The 21,590-nt window shown below is 39.0% G+C and overlaps 4 protein-coding genes across 7 annotated transcripts in view; 2 read left to right on the forward strand and 2 right to left on the reverse strand.

Moving 5' to 3' along the window:
* LOC109411447 (ubiquitin-related modifier 1 homolog) overlaps positions 1 to 6,329 on the reverse strand; it is a 40,799-nt gene extending 34,470 nt beyond the window's left edge. The window contains exon 1 of the mRNA XM_019684965.3: positions 6,086 to 6,329. The gene's annotated coding sequence lies outside the window, so the exon portion shown is untranslated. The remainder of the gene's footprint in view (positions 1 to 6,085) is intronic.
* A 260-nt stretch (positions 6,330 to 6,589) lies between these two features.
* Positions 6,590 to 11,894, forward strand: LOC109411446 (polyisoprenoid diphosphate/phosphate phosphohydrolase PLPP6). 2 transcript variants are annotated; one of them, XM_019684964.3, is made up of 4 exons: positions 6,590 to 6,748; positions 6,922 to 6,986; positions 7,057 to 7,212; positions 11,290 to 11,894. In XM_019684964.3, the coding sequence occupies exons 2-4, from the start codon at positions 6,954 to 6,956 to the stop codon at positions 11,782 to 11,784; spliced, it is 684 nt and encodes a 227-aa protein (XP_019540509.2). In that variant the 5' UTR covers positions 6,590 to 6,748; positions 6,922 to 6,953; the 3' UTR covers positions 11,785 to 11,894. The 2 variants fall into 2 exon arrangements, with proteins under 2 accessions (XP_019540509.2, XP_062710561.1); XM_062854577.1 differs by having other exon boundaries at positions 6,593 to 6,748; positions 6,823 to 6,986.
* Positions 11,895 to 11,898: 4 nt separating this feature from the next.
* Positions 11,899 to 21,590, reverse strand: part of LOC109409700 (acylglycerol kinase, mitochondrial) — a 33,766-nt gene continuing 24,074 nt past the window's right edge. The window contains exons 1-3 of one of the 2 annotated variants that reach the window (XM_062854576.1): positions 14,728 to 14,865; positions 13,061 to 13,196; positions 11,899 to 13,003 (exon numbers count right to left, since the gene is read on the reverse strand). In XM_062854576.1, the coding sequence (XP_062710560.1) occupies positions 11,939 to 13,003; positions 13,061 to 13,183 (1,188 nt within the window). In that variant the 5' untranslated portion in view covers positions 13,184 to 13,196; positions 14,728 to 14,865 and the 3' untranslated portion in view covers positions 11,899 to 11,938. Of the gene's footprint in view, positions 13,004 to 13,060; positions 13,197 to 14,727; positions 14,866 to 21,590 lie in introns of those variants that run through there. The other variant, XM_019683178.3, reaches the window with a different exon arrangement.
* LOC115265376 (uncharacterized protein K02A2.6-like) lies at positions 15,055 to 20,978 on the forward strand. 2 transcript variants are annotated; one of them, XM_062854575.1, is made up of 2 exons: positions 15,055 to 17,708; positions 20,201 to 20,978. In XM_062854575.1, the coding sequence occupies exons 1-2, from the start codon at positions 16,391 to 16,393 to the stop codon at positions 20,335 to 20,337; spliced, it is 1,455 nt and encodes a 484-aa protein (XP_062710559.1). In that variant the 5' UTR covers positions 15,055 to 16,390; the 3' UTR covers positions 20,338 to 20,978. The 2 variants fall into 2 exon arrangements, with proteins under 2 accessions (XP_062710559.1, XP_062710558.1); XM_062854574.1 differs by having other exon boundaries at positions 15,055 to 16,282; positions 16,391 to 20,977.

Genomic DNA, 21,590 nt, shown 5'->3' on the forward strand with positions numbered 1-21,590 from the left:
CTCAAGAAGTTTCTTGAGCGATTCCTTTCGATCTTGATGTAGAGTATATAAACACTATTAATGTACCCTGCGGTAATTAGATTTATATTATATTTGTCATTTGTATGTCTATTGTCTGTGACACTTTGGTTCAAGCTTTGGTCGTCTATTTGTCTATGGAAATGTCATTATTGAGAAGCTCAAAATAAACAATAATGGTAGAAGTGTAACCATTCGGAAAGCGGAGTGACTAATAAATCGCTGTTCGTAACTTGAGTGAGGTATGCGGAATTTCCGTGTGGTATCCGAAATTGCACGTAATCCGGAGCGACTCGACACTTGATATTGGAGCTTTATTTTACGATTTGAAATTTCGAACTGAAGGTATTAAAATTATTAAAATTCTGGAGGAATGCTGAACTTCCAATGGGGTTGTTTGCTTGTCTGAGCACATCCAACAAAATTACGGTGATGTCTGCTGCGCTGTCTAGTTCGGTTGTGCTACTTTTCCCCGAATGCCGTTTACCCGAATAGTTACGTTTCCCCGAAAAAATATTTTCATTTTGTTTGAGCCCGTGTATCCTCCCCGCGAACGCCGATTCATCTGTGGGATCAGCCGCGTGACACGTTTTGGCTCATCTGTCAGTCGTTTCTTGGCATACTCCAGAGTCAACTGGTTCGTTTGGATGGTTTCCAGCGCTGTGATAAGCGCATCGTAGGACTTTGGTAACGACAGCAAAAGCTGAACAAAAGGTGACGCCCTCCACTTACATTTTCACTCCGGCAGACTTCTTTTTTCGGAGCACCTTTTCAAACTGCAGCCGGTATGCCTTCACGTTTTCGTCTTCTTTCAGCCGCAACTCTTGCAACTGTTTCCGACGCGCTCGAATGGGAATTTAAAAGCTTCAAAGCAAACAGACTGCGTACTGTTTGTCCTTGGCGTAGTCGAGTTGATTCTCAGCACGGATCTCGGCTATTCAGTGGATGAGCAAATGTTTGCTCTTCCGGTACTTGGCCATGCGCTCGTCGAGTTTCTTCTTCTTCTTCTTCGCCCTGACTGCTGTGTCCTACGGCTCCTCGTCCTCGAAGACGTTTTCCAAGCAATTGAGTTACTTTTTATCCTGTATTAGAACCAGTGCTGAAAAATTCATTTTGTCATATCTTCATTTGGCATTTTTCAAAGGTATTCCGTGACATTTTCCCTAAATATTCAAAAAGTAGCGGTTTTTCCGTGACTTTCTTGCAGAACTGCTCTAGCTGCACAAGTTTTCCATGTACCATAATCTCAGGTTCAGCTTCTAAAATGAGCTGAAGGTGATTGAATTTAGATATGACGAAATTAAATTTTCAGCACTGGTCCAGGAACATGAGCCATGGTCTCTTGGTGGAAGTTTACCGATAGAAGCAGAGAGCGGGAAATTTGAGAATAATTGTTAAGGGGTCCACAATAGGTTAAGGGTCCACTATTGGATAAAATATCCTATCCTTTGTCAACAGGTGTTCATCCTGGAAAATATGTTCGGCCACTTTTGATTCAAATTCATACGCTAACCCCTTTTCTAACACTTTACCCGCTATTTTAACCTCTGCAATGTGCTCTTTGAATCGAATTTCAAGTGTTCTTTTCGTTTGTCCTATGTAGATTTCATTACAATGTGGACATGCTATATTGTAAACTATCGCTTTGTTTAAATCACTAATTTTATCATTTGTAGATCCTAATGATTTAAGTTGACAGTTCCTGCTACTGAAAACCAAATCTATAACCAAGTTTCTGAATTTTGATTTTAATGGTTTTGTAATATTATTATCAAAGTTCACCGCAACCCTTTTCAACTCATCTTGTTCAGTAGCAAGAGTTGCCAAGCTTTTACTTAATAAATCCCCCTTTTTCTTTTCGATAATAGCCTTAACTGTACTATTGTTACATCCATTGAGCCTAACCGTTTCAAAAATATAATCCCTTTCCTTTTGTTTGCCTGTATCACTTAAAGGAATCAAATGATGGAAAGCTGCCATTTTGTGCTGATAAGAATGATTAGAAATTCTGAGGATAAACCTTATAGTATTCGTTGGTTTCCGATAAATTTCGAATACAAAGTTAGACGATTCCCTGACAATTAGAAGATCCAAGAACGACCATTTACTATCTTTCTCCTCTCCACCTTCATACCGCTCCTGATCGATGGAATTGCCGTCGTTGGTCCTGGTGACTCGCAGTTCCAGAATCTGCTTGGCTCGTCCTTCATTCGGAATAGAGCACGTTCAGTGTAGTACTAGATTGGTAGTAATGAGCTAAGTTTTTGTATGGTGAGAAGATGAATTCTTCGTTTCTGCAATGAAATGGTTCAAAAAGTATGGGTACTGCCACTTCACATCGTCGGGCCATCTTTGAGCGTTGGAGCACAGAAGAAAGATGATTCTGGTACAGCTTGATGTTCCATATTCTACTGGCCTGCTTGAGGCCGTAAATGCATTCTTCAGTCGACAAACCCTCCTGGATACGGCTTCGTTCCGGATTACCAACAACTACTCCACGTATTCTCCTCACCGTCGCCTTGTAAAAACGCCGTTGCAGCATCCATCTGATACATGACGAATTTCGCGCCAACTCGACCAGTGGTTGGCAACACCCTCTCAGAATCGAATGAAACTTGGTGGGCATGAAGACTAGGTTTTTATAAGCAACTTTGCATACTTAAATTTTCGAAAATTTTCAAGAGTAACATTTGCAGAGGGCCTAACTTTTTTTCGAAATTTTTTTTAAAATCGATGTAGCTCAAAAATGACAAGACCTATAGAAAAGTGTTGTATGGGAGACTTTTAGAGAATTGTCCAAGCTTTCATGAAAAAGTATTTTAAAAATTCTAAATACATTTTTACACGCTAAAAAATATATTTTTAAAATTAAAAGTCAATTTACAGAAAATGCCCACTTTTTTATGTTTTGAAATTTTTTTTCCAAGAAAGTCAATATTGTTGCCTAACTTTCCTCCATACATCACAAGATGGGCACTTTTAAGGAAAAAAAGTTTTTCTAACAAAAACTTTTTCATGTTATTTTTTTAGCGTGTTGCGCATTAACTCGTACACAGGGTTGAAAAAGTCACATTCAATTGAATGACATTTTGCTGAACTGAATGCTTTAGGCATTCACTTTCAGCTCCGCTGTGAGATACTTGAAAGTGAACGCAGAAAAACTCAACTACTTTGTGGACGTAATGACCCCACCATCATCAACACACGCTCTGCGCTGATGGATGCTTCATGTCAACAACGGCCGCATGAATGCGACTGGCCCATAAGCAAGCGTGGTGAATTTTCTCTTTTGAGTGCCAATGACAGGGAAAATGTTGTTATTGAATCTCGCCGTCGCCAAGATGTGAGCGACGAGAGAATTTTTATACTCTTCTCACCCGCCTCCGTGAAGGAAAGAGGCTTTAACGTCAGAAGCGGTGTGGTGAAAAGACAAAAACAAAAACTCACGTTCGTTGCATGCTTTCATTTTTTTGCAACCCTGCTCGTACAGGATGTATCAAGAATCCTTATACCCATTTAATAACACTCAATGGGCATTACAACTTTGTTTGATTGGGTGCCTTCTTTTTCTTGGCGTTACATCCCAACTGGAATAGAACCTGTTTCTCAGCTTGTTTCGATATCTGAATGCTTAAAACAGCATTATGTTTGCTAAATTGTATTATTGTGTGCCTAGAACCAGTGAACTAACATCATTATTAGAAGCGAATGATAAAGAATCGGTTTTATTTCAACAATGGCTAACTACTGATCGATGCAATTTGGAAACTATTACTAAGACTATAGACGAGTTTGTATTTTGTGGAAAAAGTTGAAAAGCTTATTACTCATGATTTCATTTATAAAGAACAATCCTCATTTTTGCGGGATAAAAAAGAATCTCTTAAACAGGGTGAAGTATTAACAATTTGTAACTTTTCAGAAAATTATTCATTTATCATTCAAAATTCAGCTCAAGGTTACCATTGGAATAATTCTCAAGCTACCATTCACCCCTTTGAAGTGTACTACAGAAAAGAAAATAAGTTGGAAAACTTGAGCTTTATAATAATATCTGAAGTACTTACACACGATACAACAGCAGTTCAGTTATTTATATCAAAACTGCTGGATTTCATTAAACAATCGATTGATTTCTCAAAAATTACTTTCATGTCAGATGGAGCAGCAGCTCATTATAAGAACAAAAAAAATTTTGCCAGTTTGTGCAGTTTTCGGTCCAATTATGGATTGGAAGCAGAATGGCACTTCTTCGCAACTTCACATGGCAAAGGTCCATGTGACGCTGTTGGAGGTACTCTCAAGCGAATGGCAAAACGAGCAAGTCTTGCTCGAGATTATGGAAACACAATCACAACTCCTCGAGAACTGTATGACTGGGCAGTTAAACAGTCAGATATACATACATATAACATAATTGAATTTCTGCTTTATTTCAAATAAACAATATGCAAAAATGACGGATGAACTTGAAGAACTATACACATACAGTCACGTAAAAACAATACCTGGTACACAAAAATTTCATTCATTTGTGCCAATTTCTGAAAATCAAATTGAAGCGAAGAAGTTTTCGAATTCAAAAGATAATCCAAAAAAGTTTACTTTGTTTCAGATAGACTAAAGATCTAATATTCAAAAAACGTTACAATAGAATGTATAAAAGAAGGATGTATATATTGTAGAAAAGAAAATAATTGAATACACATATACATATTTACATATTTCATCAATACACAAGCGTTTTCATTGATATAAAACCCTAAAAGCAAATTTGTCTTGAGCCCTTTCCAATATCAAGCACGTTTTCAATGTCAAGCACGTTAAGATATTAAAAAAGTAGTTGAGCCCATTAAGTTTTAATGGATTGTCATTAGGATTCTGGATACATTACTGTACGAGTAAATGCACAACACGCAAAAAAAAAAAAATAAAATGAAAAAGTTTTTTTTAGAAATTTTTTTTTTTCCTTAAAAGTGCCCATCTTGTGATGTATGGAGGAAAGTTAGGCAACTATATTGTCTTTCTTGGGAAAAAAAATTCAAAACATAAAAAAGTGGGCTTTTTCTGTAAATTGACTTTTAATTTTGAAAAGATATTTTTTAGCGTGTAAAACATTTTTTTATATTTTTTAAATATGTTTTCTTGAAAGCTTGGACAATTCCCTAAAAGTCCCCCATACATCACTTTTTTGTACAACTTATCATATTCGAGTTATATTTTTTGTGAAAAAAAAAGGCTAATGCGCAACACGCTAAAAAAAATAACATGAATAAGTTTTTGTTAGAAAAACTTTTTTTCCTTAAAAGTGCCCATCTTGTGATGTATGGAGGAAAGTTAGGCAACAATATTGACTTTCTTGGAAAAAAAATTTCAAAACATAAAAAAGTGGGCATTTTCTGTAAATTGACTTTTAATTTTAAAAATATATTTTTTAGCGTGTAAAAATGTATTTAGAATTTTTTAAATATTTTTTCATGAAAGCTTATACAATTTTCTAAATGTCACCCATACATCACTTTTTTGTACATCTTATCATATTCGAGTTATTTTTTTGTGAAAAAAAACGGTTTAAGAACTTTGACTCTTTTTAAATGTTAGTCTAGGTTAATTTTGAAAAAACAAAATACGCAAAGTTGCTTGAAAAGGTAAAGTCTTGAAACCTACAAAATTTCATAACATTCTGAGGGGGTGCTGCCAACCCCGAGGACGAGTTGTTGCGAAATTCGTCACATGATAAGATTCAGCTGCACTGTCAGCGAAAGAAGGTGTCCAATGGTGACGTTGCGGACAGCGCCCTTAGACTGAACACACCGACATAAATATCATGGCATACTACAACTCCACCTGGCATTCTGGACTTGGTATTCCAAAAATGTTGCTCAACATACACATTTTTTGGATTGCATTTGCTGGATTGCTGAGAACAAATCTGTTCAGCGACTTGTTTCTGACTTGTTACATATTCCATACAAGCTTGGGTGACCTTACTTTACAAAGATGACAAAAAATTTCCCAGAAAATCTCGCGAAAAATAAAAGCAAACTTTTGCAGATTACTCACTTACCGATTCAAAATTTACCGATGAGCTCACAAAGCCAGGATAGATCTCACCTCAGACAAGCGTTGTGGGCGTTAAATGTGGAGTACACTCCGTACACAGTCTACTATGATTTTGTGGAAAAGCCGCAAATGATATACAGAGCAATACGCGTGGAAAACTCACATGTAAACAAACGCACGCGTTTTGCGGATCGATGTGATGGGAGAAGTCGCGCACAGCTGATTATCGTCGTCGTCGCGGAGGGGTGGAAATTGACGTTCCATCACCATCCCGGCGAGAAGCTCATACAAAGACGAGCTTTTATCCAATCGGAAAACATTCGGTGTATCGAGGGGTCCACCAACACATTGGCATGTCGATGACATTTTATTTTGATTTTTTTTTTGTTTTACTCAAATTTTTGAGGTGTAAAATGTGAAAAATTACAAATCTAAATTAATTTTCAAAAATTGTGTGCTAAATATAGAGTATTTGCTATAAAATCCGCAATTTTTTTATTTCGATTTCAAGATTTAATTTTCTAAGTTTCTGAAGGGCAGTTTTCTTAAAGCCGAAGTTTGACAGCTCGACCGATTCCGATAAGAACGCGTCAGTCAGATCGTCAACTCACCGTCACCGATTGATGGAATCTCATTGAAGAAAGGCCACAAGAAGCAGTAGCGCAAGGTAAATATAAATTTTCTACCTTTACCTTTCGGTGAGGTGATAAGAACATCTTATTGGAGTTTTATGATCTATAGCGATAAAGGCACCAAAACAGGCAGCCTTGATATCGGAGCTTAGCGCAGTTTAGATTGTAGTTAGCTGGTCGATAGACTAATCAGAGACTTTGCATACAGGCCAGGAACCATCGTCGGACCGAACTTCCAAGATGAAACCGAGCACGTCGGAGCCAATGGACAGCGTAAGTGTTAGGCCAATCATCGGGTGAGTCATAATTATTTAAAGAAAACTGTACATACTTTCAAATTTAGGTGGACAACAAAACGAGAATGGAAGGCGGTCGGAATATTCCGCCGGCGCTGAAGAAGCTCCTCGAATGGGACGTGGTCATGACCAAGCGCTTTGTCAGCTTTCTGTTGAACTTCATCGCGCTGAGGTCGCTGCGCACGCATTGTAAGATATTGGAGGTAGGTTGGACGACTGGTTAACTACTGTGGTGGACAACTTTTTTGCATAGTTTTACCTATAGCTTTTGACCCAGTGGTTGGATTTTCAAAACCAAAATGTTTTTATCAAGGGGATGATTAGTTGTGCTATCATATGCATATATGGAGATTATGTTATTCTAGAACATTTTGGAGATATGGCTGGAAATGTAGTGTACACCACTTGTCCTTCATTCGGTTCCGCGTTTTATTTCTAAGTACATGTGATATATTTCAATGGAAATTGCACAATATTCTTTGTTTGGGTTGGGGCTGTTAGATAGAAATGTCTTATGTCCTTTTACAGCTGTAACATAGATCTCCTCCAGGTTATCCAAAACGTCCAAAAGTTTTGAACTTTGTCTACTGAATACAAATAGTTGTGTTTACTTTTGAAATCACTTGAACTTGCTGAATTACATTCAAAGATACATTTTGAAACATGAAATGATGGTAGTCATGACCTGGTGATGTTCTAGGCAACTTAAAATAGCTCTGGAGTTCTGATTGTAAGGCCTTTACCTATAATACTATATCAAACTAATGTATGTATGTCAGAACTGATTTCAGATCCAGATCCATACATGTAAAATAGAGTATGAAAGACTAACTGCACATCAATTGCGATACCTTAGGCCATCCAAATCATTCTGGAGTTAAGGCCATTATATCCCATTATATATACAACCGTAATAACGCATAGGGTGCATTTAGAACTTGGTATAATGCGTTTTGGTAGTCATAGAAGCTCAGTTGAATCATATGATACATCATAGAGGCATCCTGGATCATCCGAACTATTCTGAAGTTGAGAAATATGATTTGAATTTGAAATGATATATCAACAGAAGTGCACAAACATCAGAGTTTGCCCATTTGATTCATATACATAGTACAAACCATGGGAGAGAAGTTTCCAGAGCATCTGAGATATCTGAGGTCACCTTTCAGTATATATGGTTAAGGCCTTCAGATCTACACTCGTAACAAAGCACCTTACACGTTCAAAACTTGGTGCAGTAGACATAGATAATAAGTTCGACCATATATCATATGATTTAAAACTTTTCTAGATCATCCAAACCATTCTGAAGCTTAAATATACGGTTTTCATTTGTAATGACCTATCAAGTGATTCAAACTTATAATACAAATAGTGGGAGATAAATTTCCAGAACATCAGCGATATCTGCAGCATCTTTTTTTTATATTATATGGTTAAGGCCTTTAGATCAACGCTTGTAACAAAGCATCGGCTACACGTTAAACTCACTATAACGCGTTTTGGTAGTCATAGAAGATCAGTTGATTCACGTGATGATAATTGAATATACATCTTAGAAGCTTCCCGGAACATCCAAACTATCCAGAAAATGCGACATACAATTTGCATGTGTAGTGGTCTATCAAAAGAAGTGCACAAATATCAGAATTTGCTCATTTTATATATACATGTAATGCTAATAATGGGAGACAAATTTCTAGTGCGTCAGGGATATCTGAGGTCACTTGTAATAGCATATGGTTAAGGCCCTCATATCTACAACCCGTAGCAAATCATCGGCTTAGGCTCGTGCACAAGAAAGAAAGGCAAGGGAGGGGTTTTTCGTAGTTTTCGTAAAGGCGGAGTGGCACATTCCGTGAAATAAAAATGGCCTCCAATACACTTTGAAGTTTGGGTTACAATATCAACATACTGTATCATGCTTAAAATGTGCAAAATATTCGTGGAATGTAGTATATACTGCTGATGGAGCCTCAGTGTATAACTATAATGCTTTTGGTACATTCATGAGATATTCCAGAATCCAGGCATACCAAACTATTCTCGAATTAGGACCTTCAAGGTCTGCAGGCTCTTTTATTGTTTCATTTCACTCTATCGGCATAATTCTTTCTCGATTGTGTCTGTTGCACTTCATAATATTACGAGTATGTCTATGTGTTGCTATTTGGAAGTCCACTGGCATACAAATGGACCCAATATATTTTTAAGTATGGATGTCAATATCTGTAAATCTTTGGATATTTCTATTGTAGCGAATACTCGCGGAATATAACGGTACTCTTACCTAGAACCTCAGAGTACAATTCTAACTTTGCCACATTCACTTGGTGATCTAGGTCATCAAAACTATTCTGGAATTAAGACCTTCAAGCTCTACAAGCTCTACTCTTGTATCTCTTTACTTTATCGATGTAATTCTTTCACGATTATTTCTGTTATATCTCATAATATTTTGGGTATCTAATTGTGGTATTTGTGCATCCACTGACATAAAAATGATTTTAATAGTATTGTGAAGTGTAGAAATTTACCCAAAAGTTTCTCAGAAATTCATCGTGATGTTCTCCGAGAATACCTCAACGAGTTCCTAAGAAATGCCTCTAGGAGTTTCCGTGAAATCCTTCACAAGTTTCCCGGAAGTTTCCTGGAAATTCCTTCAGGAGATGTTCTGGAATTCCTCAAGAAGTTCCTCGGGAATTACTTCAAGAACCTTTTGGAAAATCTTGCAGGAGTTCCTCGAGAATTCCTCCAGGAATTCCACGGGATTTGCTCCGTGAGTTCCCCGAGTATTCCTCGGGAATCCTCCAAAGATTTCTCTAGGAGTTCATGCAAACCCATGTCTCATTGTCGGAATAGTTTGGATGATTTGGGAAGCTTCTAAGATGTATATTTGAGTATCACGTGAATCAACTGATCTTCTATGACTACCAAAACGCATTATAGTGAGTTTAACGTGTAGCCGAAGCTTTGTGACGAGTGTAGATTTGGAGGCCTTAACCATATAATATAAAAAATGATGCTGCAGATATCGCTGATGTACTGTAAATTTGTCTCCCACTACTTGTATTGTATGTTTGAATCAAATTAGGTAAATGCTGATATTAGTGCACTTGATAGGTCATTACAAATGAAAACCGAATATTTTAGCCTCAGAATGGTTTGGATGATCTAGAAAAGCTTCAAGTCATATATCGAACTTATTATCTATGTCTACTGCACCAAGTTTTGAACGTGTAGGGTGCTTTGTTACGAGTAAAGATCTGAAGGCCTTAACCACATATACTGAAAGGTGACCTCAGATATCTCAGATGCTCTGGAAACTTCTCTCCCATGGCTTGTACTATGTATATGAATCAAATGGGCAAACTCTGATGTTTGTGCACTTCTGTTGATATACCATTTCAAATACAAATCATATTTCTCAACTTCAGAATAGTTCGGATGATCCAGGATGCCTCTATGATGTATATACAAGTATCATATGATTCAACTGAGCTTCTATGACTACCAAAACGCATTATACCAAGTTTTAAATGCACCCTATGCGTTATTACGGTTGTAGATATAATGGCCTTAACTCCAGAATGATTTGGATGGCCTAAGGTATCGCAATTGATGTGCAGTTAGTCTTTCATACTCTGTTTTACATGTATGGATCTGGATCTGAAATCAGTTCTGACATACATACATTAGTTTGATATAGTATTATAGGTAAAGGCCTTACAATCAGAACTCCAGAGCTATTTTAAGTTGCCTAGAACATCACCAGGTCATGACTACCATCATTTCATGTTTCAAAATGTATATCTGAATGTAATTCATCAAGTTCAAGTGATTTCAAAAGTAAACACAACTATTTGTATTCAGTAGACAAAGTTCAAAACTTTTGGACGTTTTGGATAACCTGGAGATCTATGTTACAGCTGTAAAAGGACATAAGACATTTCTATCTAACAGCCCCAACCCAAACAAAGAATATTGTGCAATTTCCATTGAAATATATCACATGTACTTAGAAATAAAACGCGGAACCGAATGAAAGACAAGTGGTGTACACTACATTTCCAGCCATATCTCCAAAATGTTCTAGAATAACATAATCTCCATATATGCATATGATAGCACAACTAATCCCCTTGATAAAAACATTTTGGTTTTGAAAATCCACCCACTGGGTCAAAAGCTATAGGTAAAAGTATGCAAAAAAGTTGTCCACATCCTTTAAGGGTTATAGAGATCAAGTGTAAAACAAGCGCTCATCTACTTTCCAGTATTCGTGCCATGGAATCGCCTGGCTGGCCGGATGGTTGGCCTTCTGCTGGATGATCGACAAACCGGAATGGTACCAGATGCAGGTCAATCTGTTCATCGGTCTAATAACGGACATCGTCATGGTGGCCGTCATCAAGGCAGCTACCCGTCGCCGTCGTCCGGCCGTGAATGACGATCCGTTTTGCATTGGACCGGACAAGTTTAGCTTCCCGTCGGGGCACGTGTCCCGGGCGGTGTACATCGTCACCTTCCTGACCTGGCTGGATCCGGTGACGTTCGTCCTGTGGCCCCCGATGTTGGCCTGGTGCGTTTCGATGTGCCTGTCGCGGCTGCTCCTGTACAGACACCATATTTTGGACGTTATTGCTGGGATCTTTCTGGGGTTGTTCAACGCGTTCCTGATCTCGCTCATCTGGTTCGATCAAGAGAGCTGCGTTTGGGTGATTTCGTATATGACAGATGAGAAGCTTTCCGGAGCGGAGTACGGAGTTTAGGAAATATCCCAAAGAACGAATACGAGAGTGCATGAAAGATAGATCATCACGTAGAATGTAATATTAAAATCGAATTTGAAATTTTCGGATATTAAAAGTGTTAAAAGCAAGATATGTGGTTTACTTTTTATTTTACCAGACATCCATAGCTCCCTTAAAACGTGAAAACTTCCACTGCCCTTGGAACCAGCGTGACCCGGACGGGTCTCACTTCGTATGCTTCACTGTCGATGGAATAGTACGCCTCACTGTCCCCCTCATTGGCCTTCAGTTTCTCCGGAATTAAATACACCGTCCGAGCCTCCAGGACCTTCTCCGTTGGGCAGTTAGCAAACTTCCGGTTCCATATCCGAGACCAGCTGTCACTTAGGAAAGTGAAAACTGAATCCACCGGAGTTCCAACCTTCACGGCCAGCTTAGAGTTGTCTTCCTTTTGACCAGTAACTTCGGTGTTCGTCGTCTGAAGAACAAGTTCTGCTGCGTCCACTTCCAACTCATAGGGGACGGAGCATTTTTCGTTGACGACCTTGGAGTAGTCCACGCCTTGTGCGGCCTTATCCCTGGGAAGAAATACCGACCACCATCGCCTTGCCGGTTCCTGCTTTGGCTGCTGCTGATGTTCCTTGTAACATTTGCTACAACCCTGACAAGGTTCCGTGTAGGTCACCTTTGCTTTACAGTTCCAAGTGTGCTTCCCATCGAACACATTGAACAGGAATGCCGTGTAATCCCGCAAAGACCCTGTGTACCAGTACTTATCTCTCAACGCCAATATATCCCGGAAGGCTCCCCACTGAAGACTCGCCACGGCATAGACCGGCTTCTCCGGAACTTTCTCATCGACCTCGTTGGGCAGCACTTCGATCTTCATCAGATCCATTTTCTCCTTCTTCCCGGCCACGACCGCATAGGCCGCGTTGGCCATTGCCCGGACGTCCTCCAGCGTCGAAGTGTCCTCACTAGACCGGAACAGTGCCGAAGCCAATCCGTTGGTTCGGCCCACCGGAAGCACCCCGATCGGACATTCGGCTCCATCGCCGCGTCGTTTCAGACCGGATACCACCTCGGATACGGTTCCATCGCCACCGGCCACCACGATCGCATCCGGCAGTGTGGCCAGCTCTTCCAGATAACGGCGGGCGTGTCCCTCGGAATCGGTTTTGACGATGTCCACCTCGAAGCCGGCCAGGTGCAGAATCGGTTCGCAGTAGTCGTGGAACTGTTGGGGAGGAACGTTACAATGAATGTGATGTGAACTTATGATTAATCTACTTACATCTTCCTCGCAAGATTTCCGATTGGCAGCGGGGTTAAGGAGAACCAGGACCTTTTGAAGCCTTTGGTTTTTGCCAACTATGACATCGCCATATTTGGATGCTTCAGCGCAGTAGTGGCGCATGAGCTGTTTGATTCTGGAATGAGATTTGAGAGTTTTCAATAATTAAAACAGTACGCAATAGTTGGCTGGATGCTGTTATAACGCTTTCGAGCAGTTTAGGATTTCGACCAAGAAAGACAAATCCTCGGAAGAGTGCAGACTGATGAACTGAGTGAGATGAGTAGAATTGAAAGTAGATGAGTCGGGTCTGAGACGTGTATAAAACGGGTAGGTGAAATAAATGAGAGCTTGTACATTTGTGACAATCAACCAGTGTGTTTTTAACTACCTTCCCGAATAGACGTACTTTAGAACAGTGGTGACAGGATTGAATCGGTTTTTTTAAACGCGTGTGAATAACGTGAGTTTTAGTGAAAATCACCGGTTTTGGTTCCGTGCCGTGTCGATCCAAGAGTCGATCAACATCACCGGAATACCCGGATAAAAAATACAATAGAAAAACATAGGATTCTTATGTAACAGTACCATTGAAAACCATACTCCCACAATAGAATTCAATGTTAAAATAACAGTAGAAAAACAATAGAACCAAATGTTTCTAACAATAGAATCAAATGTGAATGAGCATTTCACATTGAATTGTATAGGTTGTTAAGTATCGTAACAATAGAAAAAAGGACTTTTTTCCATACAAGTTTTTTCGCAAAACAGAAGATTCTAATGTAAATGAAATGTTGTTAATGCATATACGGGGAATCAAATATACCGTAGGTTTTTATGTATTTGTATTGTTTTGAACTGTTAAATATGCCAAGAACTGTCTATTTTGAACTGTGATCTTACATTAGGTTCAATGGTTTGGGGATGGTTTTCTATTGTGAAACAGAAGATTCTTATGTTTTTGAATTGTTCCAAAAAGTGAATTGCACGGTAAACGTATTGTTTTGGGTAGTGATTTTATTTATGGTTCCACATTTGATTCAATTGTTTTGGAATTGTTTTCTATTGTGAAACAAACATACTGTTTGTACTGTATTTACATTGAATTCAATGGTTTGGGTATCGTTTTCTATTGTGATACCTTGTGTGATACAGAAGATTCTTATGTTTTCGAATTGTTTCAAACAGTGAATTGCACGGTAAACGTATTGTTTTGAGTAGTAATTTTATTACTGATTCCACATTTGATTGGGGCAACTGACAACTGATCAAAATGCTCTAGACACACGCAAGTGACGAGAAATACGTCACGGAACACTCACATACTTGCGTAAACGTTCTGTATACAGGAGCTGTGATGCGACGGCGGTCAGACGTCAAACTCGTTTTGACATCTATTTTGACATTGACAGTGCTTTTTAGTTGGGTTTTGCCCCAACCAGTGAACATTCAACCATCGAGACAGCCCATCTAACGAGCTCTCAACAAACGAATCGTCACTGTATAGGTAAAAAGTACTAATTAGATGATTTTATTATATTATTAAAAAGGTCGAACCAACTCTGGGATTTTTTCTGGGAAAGTGTGATTTGCTACCAGCCCTGCCCTGCCAACTCAACTCGCCTCTCGGCTCTCGCAAAAGCGCAAACAAAACACATACAAACCTGTTGAAATGCCGCAACTGTTGAATGATTCAGCACTGCACCACACACTATATTTTCTCCCGTGAGGAAAATGCGGAAAATTCACGCAGTTGAGCGTGAATTTTCCACATTTTCCGCACACAAAACTGCTATTCGGAATTTTTTACCGCTGACGACCGAGCTGACTACAACAAAACTTGGCTGTCATCGATACACACTGTTTCGGAATTACTCAAAAACCCAAGCAAAAACCCTTTTTTTTCAAACGTCCAGACCATTGAAAAACAGTACATTTCAATGTTACTGATACATTCTATTGTAAACTAATGGTTTGAACGCTGAATCCAACAGTAACAAAGAATTCAAATGTTAATCTATTGTTAAGGTATGTAACCATGGAATCTAATGTAAATCTTTTGTAATCATTAAAAAGAATCAAATTTTAAAAATACTGTACAATACATTCACAATAGAAAGCAATGTTAACATAAGAATCTGTGGTTTTTCAATTGTTTTTCCCATAGCCTTAATTGTTCGTTTTTATCCGGGTAGTGAAACTACCGGTCGAAAATTTTGCGAAAGGCCATCAAGCGTAGAATTTGTCAAAAAGGGTAAGGAAGCTTTGTTACTTGAAGAACAAAACGAGTCCCTTTGTTCTGCTGGTGGTGTGGTTTCCATACCTTTTTGCAGAACGTTTTACCGTTTTGGGGAAATTTATGTGACGGTTCTTTTGGCTCTAATAGTGGTTTCTGCTTTTAGTGGTGTTGCGTGTACGTACACGTTGCATTACACGAACACTACCTGAGTTACTGGTTGAAAATAGTAAACAAAAATCAGCTGTTCCCGCCAAAATCAAATGGGCATATTTTCAACCAGTAGATTTGCATTAGTGTTCGTGACGCCGCGTTGCGAAACCACTATATAATTCGTGATTTTGCTCAGTGATAGTGAAAGAGTTTTGGGCAGACGCGATTTGGAAATAGTTGCAAAGAGAAAGCCAGCATCCAGAATATCAGCTACGCCATTTTGTGAAGTGCATTTCGCAGTTGGCTGTTTCGTGATTTCTTTTGTCGTGTGCACCTGCATTCATGCCATTGTTTTTTTTTCTTAATCTCCATTTTGTGCTCAGGAAAGTGAGGCGCTAATTTTGCTGCATCGCCTAGTCACGTTGTGAAGAGTGAGCAAGTGAATGGTGAGAGATCTCGCTTTATATCAAAAGCTCATAAAGAGAGTGAGAGCAAATAGCAAGAGCTGAAATTGGTGCCTCGGTGCACACACATACATACAAAAAAAGATTAAACAGTGAAGACGGGTCATCAATTTGAGTGTGATTTGTTTACAAGATCGTGCGTTGACCTCTGCTGTACGGCGTTGTTGGTGGTAGCGTTCTGGCTGCTGCTGTTGGAAAGGCTGTTGTTGCTACAAAGGATACCTGCTGCTGTTGTTGCTGTGAAGGATACTCTGCTATCGCTGCTGTTGTTGCCATCGGAGGAAACGCTCGTTTTACTGCTGCTGCTGCTGGTTTTGGGCGGTAGGAATCGCTCGACTGCTGGTAATTGTCTATTGGACATTGAAGGTTAGTGAAAGCTTTGATTGTTCTCCTTGGGCCATTGAATTCGATTTGTAGCTTTTATATTTCTTATATTTTTCTTTTGTGTTTTGTTCTATCTGTGTTGATCAAAAGATGCCTTTGTCTACCAATACCGAACCATTTTTGCCAGGAACCATTCCCTTCGCTCAATATTTGGAGCAACTTGAATGGATGTTTCAACACAATAAGTTTGCTGCTGATGATTATAAATCATCGTTTTTAGCTGTTTGTGGAACAGAAGTTTTCTCACGTTTGAAACTTCTATTTCCAGGACGTGATTTTAAAGACCTTACGTATAAGGAAATCACAGAGAGTCTGAAGAGACATTATGATAAAATAGATTCTGACGTTATCCATAGCTTCAAATTTTGGACACGTAGGCAGGGCCAGCACGAAAAAGCTGTAGATTTCGTTCTTGATGTGAAAAATTTGGCAGAACAATGCAATTTTGGCGATTTTAAGGAAAGGGCTATTAGAGATGTGCTTGTTATAGGAACTTACGATCGTCAATTACAAAATCGCCTATTTGACGAAGAAGATCTTACAGCAAGCAAAGCAGAAAAAATTATTGTTAATAAAGAAATAGCGTCAGATAGAACAAATTCCTTACAAAGGGACGAAGGATCGCGTCTGGGTGTCATTGCCAGGCTTGGGCGTAGATCTCCTATTAAATCAAGCAGAGGAATAGGCTACAGAGCAAGAAGTAGAAGCGATAGCAGGAATCGGTCGGTTCGGTTTAGAAATGATGGCTACAGCAGGTATAATCGTGAATATGACAATGGCAGCCCAGGGAAGACGACATATTTTTGCTCCTATTGTAAAAAGAGAGGCCATACTAAAAAGTATTGTTTTAGGCTCAAGGACAAAAAGGCCAGCAAAAGTACACAGAGCGTAAATTTTGTGGACTCTTCCAAGCCTAATACTTCAGATTCTTCTGGCCTTTTCAAAAGACTTGCGACTGATTTAGAAGAAAATTCTGATGAGGAGGATTTTGCATGCTTGATGATTTCTTCAATTAAAAAAATAAACGAGCCTTGTTACGTTGAGGCTCAAATAGAGAGCAGAATGCTTACTATGGAAGTTGACTGCGGTTCAGCAGAAAGTGTAATCTCGGAAGAGCTATTCCTAAGAAATTTTAGAGATTTTCGGTTGGAGGTATGCAACAAACGGTTAGTGGTTATCGACGGCAAAAGATTACAGGTTTTGGGAAAAGCAGATGTTTTAGTGCAGCTAAACGGATTAAGGAAACAGCTTCCTTTGATTGTTTTGAGATGCAACAACGAATTCACACCTTTAATGGGAAGAAGCTGGCTGGACATCTTTTTCGGTGACTGGAGGCAGGCATTTACTCACCAAGCATCTACAACTCGTGTGCACTCGCTGAAGGATGAGGAGTTATTAAATATAAAACGTAAGTTCCCTTCGGTTTTTGATAAAGATTTGTCTCGTCCAATAAAGGGTTATGTTGGTGATTTGGTTTTAAAAGACGATAAACCGATTTTTCGAAAGGCATACGATGTTCCGTTAAGATTGAAACAAAAAGTGTTGGATTGTTTAGATGGCTTAGAAAAAGACGGAATTATTGAACCAGTTGAAACCAGTGAATGGGCCTCACCCGTAGTAGTGGTAGTCAAGAAAGACCAGGGTATTCGCCTGGTAATTGACTGTAAAGTCACAATAAACAAAGTCATTGTTTCAAATTCTTATCCTTTGCCATTAATACAGGACATTTTTGCTACCCTGAGTGGAGCTAAATATTTTTGTTCATTGGATTTAGCTGGTGCATATACACAACTTTTGTTGTCAGAACGTTCAAAAAAGTTTATGGTGATAAACACTATAAAAGGCTTATATCGCTACAATCGTTTGCCACAAGGAGCCGCTTCTAGCGCAGCCATTTTTCAAAGAATAATGGATCAAGTACTTCAAGGTTTAGATGATGTTGTTTGTTATTTAGATGACGTATTGATATGTGGCAAAACCATGGAAGAGTGCAGAGCCAAGCTTTACTTGGTACTGGACAGATTAGCCAAAGCAAATATTAAAGTTAAATTAGAAAAATGCAAATTTTTTGTTAAGGAATTGCCATATTTAGGGCATATTATAACCGACAAAGGTTTATTGCCGTGCCCAGACAAAATCAAAACAATTCGTGAAGCAAAAGCTCCAAGTAATGTAACGGAGCTAAAGGCGTTTTTGGGATTGGTAACATATTATGCTAAGTTCATCCCGAATTTATCTTCCAGAATCAGTTGTCTCTACAGTCTGTTAAAGAAAAATGTTAAATATAATTGGAGTGCTGAGTGTGACAGAGCATTCAATGAGTGTAAACATTGCCTTTTAAAACCTAAACTTTTGGAGTATTTTGACCCAGAAAAACCTGTTGTAATTGTGACCGACGCTTGTTCCTATGGATTAGGTGGTGTGATGGCGCATGTCGTAAATGGCGAAGAACGGCCTGTTTGCTTCGCATCTTTCTCGTTAAATAACGCTCAAAAGAATTACCCCATTTTACATCTTGAAGCTCTAGCTATAGTGAGCACAGTGAAAAAATTTCACAAATTTCTGTACGGTAAAAGCTTTACTATTTATACTGATCATAAACCATTGATTGGTATATTTGGAAAAGAAGGGAAAACTTCTATTTCTGTTACAAGGTTACAGCGTTATTTAAGAGAACTTGCTATATACGATTACGAGATCATCTACCGTCCATCTAACAAAATGGGGAACGCCGATTTTTGTTCCCGATTTCCGCTTCCCGAAATGGTGCCTGCAAACCTAGACGTGGAATACGTTAAAAGTCTGAATTTTTCAAACGAATTTCCGATAAATTACAAAGAAATAGCTATAGCTACGGAAACAGATGACTTCACAAAACAAATTAGGAGGTTTATTGATAAAGGTTGGCCCGAACGTTTCGATAAGCAATTCAAAAATGCTTATGCTATTCATCAAGAGATGGAAATTGTGGATGGTTGCATTTTATTCCACGATCGTGTTATGATCCCTGACTCTATGAAAATAAAGGTTTTAAAATTACTCCATATGAATCATTCTGGTATTAGCAAAATCAAGCAGTTAGCGCGCAGATGCGTATTTTGGTTTGGTTTGGATGCCGACATAGAAAAATTTGTAAAAAGTTGCACCATATGCAATGAAATGACAGCGGTTACAAAACCTGCCAAATATTCTCAATGGATTCCGACGACAAAACCATTTTCTCGTATACATGCTGATTTTTTTCACTTTGACAAGAAAATTTTCTTGCTAGTTGTTGATAGCTATACCAAATGGCTGGAGTTGGAGCACATGGCCTATGGCACAGATGCCAAGAAAGTTATCAAGATATTCCTTAAGATCTTTGCTAGATTTGGGTTACCGGACGTCCTGGTAACTGATGGAGGCCCACCGTTCAACTCCGAATTATTTGTAAAGTTTTTTGAAAAACAGGGGATAACTGTCATGAAAAGCCCACCCTACCATCCCGAAAGTAACGGGCAGGCGGAACGAATGGTGCGATTAATAAAGGACGTATTCAAAAAGTTTATCAGAGACCCAGAAATGAAGAAATTGGATGCAGAGGAACAGATAGCATATTTTCTCATCAACTACAGAAACACATGCCTAGGTGCAAATGACAAATTTCCATCTGAAAAGCTTCTCTCGTATAAACCCAAAGTTTTGCTAGACTTAATTCATCCAAAGAGTAACTTTAAGAAAAACTTGACGACATCGCTAGATGAAACTCAAAAAGTTGAGCAAGGAAAAAATGAGATGTCCGATCCTTTTGCTTGTATGAAATTTGGTGACCTAATATACTACAGAAACAATAACAAAACTGATATAAGAAAATGGTTGCCTGCTAAATTTATAAAACGGACATCTTCGAATATTCTACAGGTTTCTCTTGGTGGAAGGGTGGTCCTAGCGCACAAACGTCAATTGAAGCTGCCAGACTCTCGCCAGAAAACGTCAAGTCGTTTTGTTTTCCACGGAGAGAGCGTTGCGTCAGTGCCGATAGAGCAACCTGGTACTAGCGGCAGCTATAGAATGGAGAATCATCCGAATCAAGCCAACATGTCAGATGCAAGCCTGAGACCAGCCAAGAGGAGAAGAGAAGACGACGAAGAAGATTGCGTGGGCGTTTTTAGCTCTGATTCGGAATCCGACTTTTATGGTTTCGCGGCTGACTCGTTCGTTTTTGGCAGCTTGTCGGATTCAGTAGTGGAAGCACAGACAGAAAAGGATTCCATTCGGAGATCAGCGAGAACAGTGAAGAAAAAACGCAAAGAAGATTATTTGTACTATTAACTATTTTGAATTTGTGATTAGATTTTGAATTGTCATTCTCTTCGAATTGTAACATAGCAAATAGAATTTGCATTCGAGTGTTTTTATTGCATTATAGTTTTGTCTCAATGGGATAAGGAGTTGTTATAACGCTTTCGAGCAGTTTAGGATTTCGACCAAGAAAGACAAATCCTCGGAAGAGTGCAGACTGATGAACTGAGTGAGATGAGTAGAATTGAAAGTAGATGAGTCGGGTCTGAGACGTGTATAAAACGGGTAGGTGAAATAAATGAGAGCTTGTACATTTGTGACAATCAACCAGTGTGTTTTTAACTACCTTCCCGAATAGACGTACTTTAGAACAGATGCTATCACTTACAATTGATTCTTAAGAACTAAACATTAAAAAGCCTAGCGTAACTCTGTGTAACTTTCACCGTATCTTGATTCAACAAGCAACAACATTGCTGAACATTGCGCTTCATTATTCTTATCAATGGGGGTGCAAAGAGCTGTGTCTAAGAATTCCTCTGGAAATTCATCCAGGATTTTCTCCGATAATCATTCCGGAAGTTCCTCCGGAAATTTCTCCAGGAATTCCACCGAAAATTCCTCTAGAGATTCCTCAAAAAAATCCTCTGGGAATTCCTCCACGAAGTCCTCCAGAAATTCATCAAGGAGTTCCTCTGGGAATTCTCCCGAGAATCACTCAGGAAGTTTCTCCGGGAGTATCTCGGAGAAGTTCTCCAGGAATGCCTCCGGGCGTCCCTACAGGAGTTGCTTCGGAAGTTCCTCCAGTAATCCTCCCGGGAATTCTTCCATAAAGGATTTTCTCTGGGAACTCTGAAAATCCTTCGAAGAGTTTCTCCGGAAGTTTTTCATGGAATTGTATCCAGGCGTTCCTCCTGAAATGCTTCCGGGAACAGAATCTGGGAAAAATCCTGGGGAACTTCCGGAAGGACTCCTACAAAAACTCCTTGAAAAACTTCTGGAGGAACTC

The sequence above is a fragment of the Aedes albopictus genome, chromosome 2 (assembly GCF_035046485.1).
Source record: "Aedes albopictus strain Foshan chromosome 2, AalbF5, whole genome shotgun sequence".
Lineage (NCBI taxonomy): Eukaryota > Metazoa > Arthropoda > Insecta > Diptera > Culicidae > Aedes > Aedes albopictus.

Bases quoted from the DNA above. Each gene is read 5' to 3' on its own strand.
- LOC109411446 (XM_019684964.3), top strand. From the start codon at position 6,954: ATGAAACCGAGCACGTCGGAGCCAATGGACAGC. The intron at 6,987-7,056 runs GTAAGTGTTAGG...TTTCAAATTTAG, and splicing joins CGTCGGAGCCAATGGACAGC to GTGGACAACAAAACGAGAAT. The intron at 7,213-11,289 runs GTAGGTTGGACG...TCTACTTTCCAG, and splicing joins CGCATTGTAAGATATTGGAG to TATTCGTGCCATGGAATCGC.
- LOC115265376 (XM_062854574.1), top strand. From the start codon at position 16,391: ATGCCTTTGTCTACCAATACCGAACCATTTTTGCCAGGAACCATTCCC.